This window comes from Mastomys coucha, unplaced genomic scaffold (genome assembly GCF_008632895.1).
Source record: "Mastomys coucha isolate ucsf_1 unplaced genomic scaffold, UCSF_Mcou_1 pScaffold3, whole genome shotgun sequence".
In the NCBI taxonomy this organism is placed as follows: domain Eukaryota; kingdom Metazoa; phylum Chordata; class Mammalia; order Rodentia; family Muridae; genus Mastomys; species Mastomys coucha.
In genome coordinates this window covers 29,050,283-29,056,794 of record NW_022196909.1, presented here as the reverse complement: position 1 = coordinate 29,056,794, position 6,512 = coordinate 29,050,283, and the positions used below count along the sequence as shown (strand labels likewise).

The 6,512-nt window shown below is 38.4% G+C and overlaps 2 protein-coding genes across 14 annotated transcripts in view; one reads left to right on the top strand and one right to left on the bottom strand.

The window, feature by feature from the left end:
• Lrrtm3 (leucine rich repeat transmembrane neuronal 3) overlaps positions 1-5,576 on the top strand; it is a 162,522-nt gene extending 156,946 nt beyond the window's left edge. The window contains exon 3 of the mRNA XM_031347513.1: positions 4,054-5,576. Within this exon, the coding sequence (XP_031203373.1) occupies positions 4,054-4,263 (210 nt within the window). The 3' untranslated portion in view covers positions 4,264-5,576. The remainder of the gene's footprint in view (positions 1-4,053) is intronic.
• Ctnna3 (catenin alpha 3) overlaps positions 1-6,512 on the bottom strand; it is a 1,512,724-nt gene that overhangs the window by 1,033,119 nt on the left and 473,093 nt on the right. The gene's annotated exons all lie outside the window — the stretch shown is intronic.

Below are 6,512 nucleotides of genomic sequence, written 5' to 3'. Positions count from 1 at the left end.
AGGGAAGGAAGGGAAGAAAGAACAATCAGGTTTATTTGAAACAAGATAAGGAAAACGTTTACACTCACTTAACAATTCTACAATGGAGCAGCAGATGCTGCCTCTGCTGTACTTCGTAGCAGATGGGCTTGGTATAGATTGTTTCTGACCCTCACAGTATCTGTTTGTTTAATGCCAGCTGGCAGTTTCTCCACCACCACTCAACCATCAGCCATGCCGTAGTACAAGGATCTGTCCCAGCCACAGGATCCAAATTTGGAACAGGCTGCAGGGTCCCCCGTAGCTTCCCGAACCTCTGCATCCAGCGTTCCACCTGATATCAAAAGCATATGGAGCTTTTACACACTATTATTTTAGATCATTTGAACAAAGGGAAATGGGTTTCCTTATACACAGATTCTTCTCTCTAGACAATGAGACTATCACAAGCTGTTGTCTGCTGTATTCTCATACAACTGCCTTGTAACCGAAAGGTAAAAGACAATCACTCTTTGGGGTAAAACCCAGTATATACGATGCTGCATCTAGGAGTACAGTGTCCTATATTATTACTTGAAGAGTAGGTACGTAACATATCTAACTTGAATCTGACTTCCCACCTTAATTCATTTAAGAATCTAGTATCAGACATCAATAAAGTGTTCAGTGCATCCTAGGGTGTCACTATAAGGGAGGAAATCCATCAAAACTATATGTAATAGTTTTAATGAGGAATAATCAGGAAGAGTGATTTTTTTCACATTTTAAGTGGTTAGTATAAAATATTCCTTCCCATAAAAATCCATATAAGGAATACACCTCTACTTATTATTTTTTTACTGTATTTAGGATCCATTTTATCTTATATAATTGACATTAGAAAAACATGCAATGATTACAATTAGACACAACTTCTACAGAACTGTTAATCCAAAGTAGCATTTGCTAAAAGTACAGTCTTAATTTTTTTCCATAAACACAGTGAACTAGATCTTTTGAATTAAAAAAAAACAAACTTTTATATTCATACTTAAATTTTTAACAGATTTATTAAGCCCTGTATTTGGAAGCCAAGGGACAATCGATAGGAGTCAGTTCTTTCCCTCTACCACGTAAGTCCAAGGAATTAAACTCTATCAACCCACTGAGCAATCCTTCTAACCCCTAAACTCTATTCTATTTTTAATATCCACAGGACAGCAATTACATTTAAAGTAAACATCTGGAGGTAACGGTTCAATAGGTTCCGTACCTGCCACACAAGCCTAAGAACCAGAACTTGGATCCCCAAAATCCACATAAAGGTTGGGTAGGCATGATAGCCCACCTGTTTCTCCAGCCTCTGGAGGGAGAATGCACAGGACCGATCCCCAGAGCAAGCCAGCTAGGAAAAGCTTGCCACATCCGCAAGCTCTGGGTTTGATTGAGAGACATTGACTCCATCAATAAGATGGAAGATATCAAAAGATTGTAGAGGAAAAAGCATCAATAACTACCCCAGTTCTAAGAAAGATCCCAATCTTGGGAATTCTAAATGCAAGCATGCCCTGATGCTGAAACAACATATGCACGTTCAAGGTTTATCAAAATGAGATGTACTCAATAATGTGGGAGATGTGGGACTTTTAGACACATAATCAGAGTTAGCCACCTAAGTACTATGGTTCAAAATAGAGCTTTGCTTTCTAGAGACCAGTTTTCCCCGGACACTAAATGCCACTGGGAAATGTTGTGTGTACCTAAGAACACACAGATAATAAGTATGCCGTGGCATATTATTTCCCAAAATGTAACCGTGGACATTGCAAATTCTTCCCAGTAGAATTAATTCCGTGGAATCCAGGACGGACTCCCAAATTAATGCAGGAGGTATGCATTTTTATAGTAGTTAATAACAATGGCAATCCTGCAGATATGTGACCCACAGACATCATTGAGTGCTGGGCTCAGAAGCTGAAAGAAACTACGCACCCAACAAGGGCTATAGGTTTTTCTTTCTTATATAGCTTAAACATATTCGTGCTGCACAATGATTTTTGCACGACAGCATTTTAGTGCTCAGAGCTAACTCACCTGTAACAAAGAGAAGTTTGATTTTAAACACAAATATCTTATGTATCTTCTTCTGTATGATTGTGATTGTTTGTATTAGGTTTATATGCCATATGAGTCCATGTATCAAATTTGAGAACTCTACGGAACTAGGGAAGACTACCCGAGAACTTCACTGGGTGATCTGGATTATGCTTCTAACTCCAGGAACTAAGACCTACATATTTAATACATTGAAATACTTATCCCGAATAATCTTAAGGAAAAGGCTGTTTGGGCTGAAAGAAAAAAAGTAAACAACCCTTTCTTACTAAGGGAGAAGCAACTATGGGTAAGAGGTCAGGATGTAAAAAGAAGAACAGAGGGGGCTCTGTTCCTAGACAGGGCAAAAAGTTAAAAAGTGAGTGATACAAACTTGCCATTCTGTCTCCCTTGGCTTCGGGCTCTCATTTCAGCTGAGACCAGAATGGGCATTTAGTCTGATACACAAAACATCTTATCCATTTGCCAAACAAGAATGGTACGAGGTTTCATTCAAAGAAATTCAGCAACTTGAATGAGCAATTATGCTGGCCTATTTTCTGAGACAGTATCACAAAAATGAGGACTGACTGAGTTACAAATAAAGGTGGGTTTTGGGGGGCTCAGGGTCCCTGGGTAAAATGTCTCAAGACCTCATGTGGTGAGAGCCTCCTTGCACAGAGTACAGACCTTCACGGGGTGATTGTTGGAGAGTGTGTGTGTGTGTGTGTGTGTGTGTGTCCCTTTAGGGTTCCCTCACCGCTTCTCCACTTCTTCCTATAAATGCTGCGGGACTCAATATTTGGAAGTCTACTCTCATGAGCATCTATTAATCTCCCAGAAATTCCAGATCTAAACATGAGTCTGGTTGTTCCCCCCCACCTTAATACATCACAGGGAAACTAGAGTGTCGATACCTGGACCTGAATGGAGGACCTTTAGGCACCACATAAACCATAACACACATTAAGGTCAGGCTGAAGGTTCCTTAATGCTTTCTTGACTTTCTATCTTAGCAAGGAAGTAAGCGGAAATACTCTCTAGACTTGAGCATCTGGCTGTACCGAAGACTCCCGCGGTCTCTAACCTGTGTGCCTTTGTGACTGTAACTGTTGGACTTGCTTCTGCTGCCTTGCTCTTCAGCTTTTGCCATCTGCAGTTAGGAAAGGAGCCCCTTCTCCCGCTGTACCACTAGGCCTTCAAAGTAGCTCCCCCTTCGCAGCTTGGTAGGGCTTTACAGAAGTCAGAGGTCTCTCTTGCGGCCATTCTCTATGCTCCACCTTTCAGATACATAGATCAAACGGCAGCGTTTAGTGTTTCAAGGAATCGTGTAGAATGAAATCAGAATTAAGGGATTATGGGTAAGCATAGTCAGAATGGCTTGACAGTTCTCTTCTGAAACGTTCCTCAGAGCAAGGTGTGTGAAGTAAGCGCACCCGCGTTACCTGGGACCCTGGAAGAAATCAGGTCCCATGGCCTCCGAGACCTGCAGGACAAGGGGACAGGTGGTTGAAGAAGAGGGGGGTGATGCTGATTCATGACAAAGTCACAGAATCACTTTTTCACTGAACGCCAGTTCCATAAAGAACCAAATAAGACTTTTCTTAATCCAAAACCCCATTTCAGACCAGCTATAGAAAGCCATTTTCTTGACTTTACAATGGCTAAATATATATATGTATATATATATATATATATTGACTTTATATATATATTATATATATATATATATAATGACTAAATATATATATATTATTTTTAGAACCACTTAAACTGCTATTTATCTGAAGGTTCTACTTCATGAAGCAGCTCCACCCAAGCTTCCAACTTCTGTACAGAATCCATTTCTGTGAAAATGGCAGAAAGGACCAGGGTGCTGTGGGGACAGCAGAGCCACAGACACACAAAAGATAGAGAGCCACACTTCATTAGTCTCCGCGTCTTGCCCTGGGTACTCATCTGTCTTTTGATAACTGTCATCTCTTTTTTCTCCCTCACCAGATACCTTTATCAATGAATGTGTCAACCTTTCTGGCATACGACCAACCCACAATAAGTTACTGTGGGGTCCATCACGAACTCCTCTCCCATAAGTCCTATGAAACGAACGCACAGGAAGACACGATGGAAAGCCACCTAGAGACTGAGCTGGACTTGAGCACAATCACGTCAGCTGGCCGCATCAGTGACCATAAACCACAGCTGGCCTGACCAAGCTGAGCAGTGGCCCAGGCTTGCTACCCAACTAGAACCTCAACTGCAGAAAGAGGAGAACCTGTTCATTGCGACTCTTGAGTACAAAAACAAAAGCGAAACTCCCCTGTTCAAAATAAACAAAGTTCTAAGATTGGTTCATGAAATAAAAGAAGACATGAATTGTTTCAAGTCTATACTTTGTAACTAGCTAAGTTGTGCAGTATTTTTTTGACTTTGACAGAGAATGACCCCGAAAAAAAAGATCATTTTTTTTTCCAAAACTCATCCTACCTACGTGTAAAAAAAAAAAAAAATTGTACAGCGCTAATGTATTTTTCATATTATAAAGTTTCAATTCTAGGAACAACTGGTATGTACAGAACCGTAATTTAATGATGCTTTTACTTTACAAACTTTACACCTTTCAGTTTCTAAAACTTTTAAACATTAACAAACATTATTTCTTGTGTTCTTGAGAGTTACTTGGTTTTGTAGGGGCTGTTTTGTTACTGCATTTGTGCCCAGAAACCTTGACTCTGAAATCTGTGCTGTGCGGATGATGCACGATTTTTTTTTATCATTATCATGCTTACTGCATAGAATTTTATCTACTTGTTCCAGAGATAATACATTAACCAAAAGAAGGTTTTAATTGTTCAGATGTGTAAGAGGTTCTTCAATTACATAAACAGGTCTTTCTTATAAATGGAAAAAAAAAATCGAATTTTTTTTTTAACAGTTCTTCTATGACTTTAAATGTTGCCTTGAGGTACAGCCTAGTTTCTAAGCAGTGAAATGTAATGATAAAGAGGGATATTTTAACAAAATATTTCCAAATGAATGACTCATTATTTCATTCTTTTGAGTAACCATTGTTAAGGGTAGGGGAAAACCTGGACCAAACATCACTGGAAACAAAGGTCGTAACCACGGCGACAGACTTCTAGACACTTCAAAGGTGCAGCTAAAGTGACAAAGAAAACCCCCCTTATACATCTCCGTTGTCAGACCAAGGTGGGAGGATAAGGCAGAATTGTACAGTAGCAATTTTTTTCTCTTAATTAACCCAAAGTGGTTTATCTAAAAATAACCATGAGAGTCAGTTCAAACTGTGCCTGGTTCTTAAGGCAAGTTTTCATCTGGAAGGTGAAACTACATTTGGGGAACATCTTGTAAGAAAAAATAGAGATTTTTTTTTTTCTTATTGTGTGCCACAGTCAAGAAAGAACTCTATACATCTGGTTCTTTCAGTATAGATGTGCTGGAGCAGAGAAAATTCACTACAGAATAGACAATTCCATTAGCTATGCTGTTGTTGATTTAAGAATTTAGCTACAAATTATCCAAAACAATAACCAAGAGATATGGGCCAATGACAATCTAACTCAGGTGTTGGTTATGTGATTGTGGTTTCAACTGAATTCAAATCAGATAAAGAAAACCTGTGTTTTTTCTGCGTCAAAAATGACCACTTGTTTATGTCGTCTACCTGACAGGCTATTATTGGAAATACCAAGTTTGTTCATGGTAATCGTACACCCCCTTTTTGGTTTGGTTCTGTTTTGTTTGTTTTTGAAAGAACATTTAGATATAAAAGCGCAACTGTGAATCGATATGTGAGGAGAAATATTTTTTTCTTCATGGTTTAACTTTATATTCATGACATCGAAAGCAGAGAAAGAAAACATCAATCTAATAGGTCAATCAATCAAAAGACGTTATCGAAAAGGTTAGTGAAAAACATTGTCAGGCCAAATTTTTTCACGCCCTAAGAAATACTTTGCATATGCATCTAGTTTCACACAGGTTGATCACGGCCAACTTAAGAGTACCACCAAAAAGGAAGAAATTCAAAATTGTGAAGCAAATTTCCGTTGAAAGAAAAACGGAAGCAAAATATTGGAAGAAGCAAATATTAACTTTAATGTAACAACAAATGTCACCGTACTTGTATCAAATATTTAGCATTCCAGAGTTTGTAACATATTTTGCGTAAATTATTTGCTATTCAGTATTTTTTTGTTATGTAAGTCTGATTTTAACCTTAATTGTTTTCCAGTTTCTCGTTTCTTTGCAATGTGTTTTCTGATTGTTCTTGGTCCCTTCCACTGAGATTCAGCTCTGAACAACACTTAAACTGGGTAACAAATTTATTCTTTGTGAGTGTGAAAGCAAATGGAGAATTTGATTATAGAAACCAAAATGTCATTTGCAACTTTTTCATTAGAAATCATTCTCCCAAAGATTAAAAAAAAAAAAAAAAA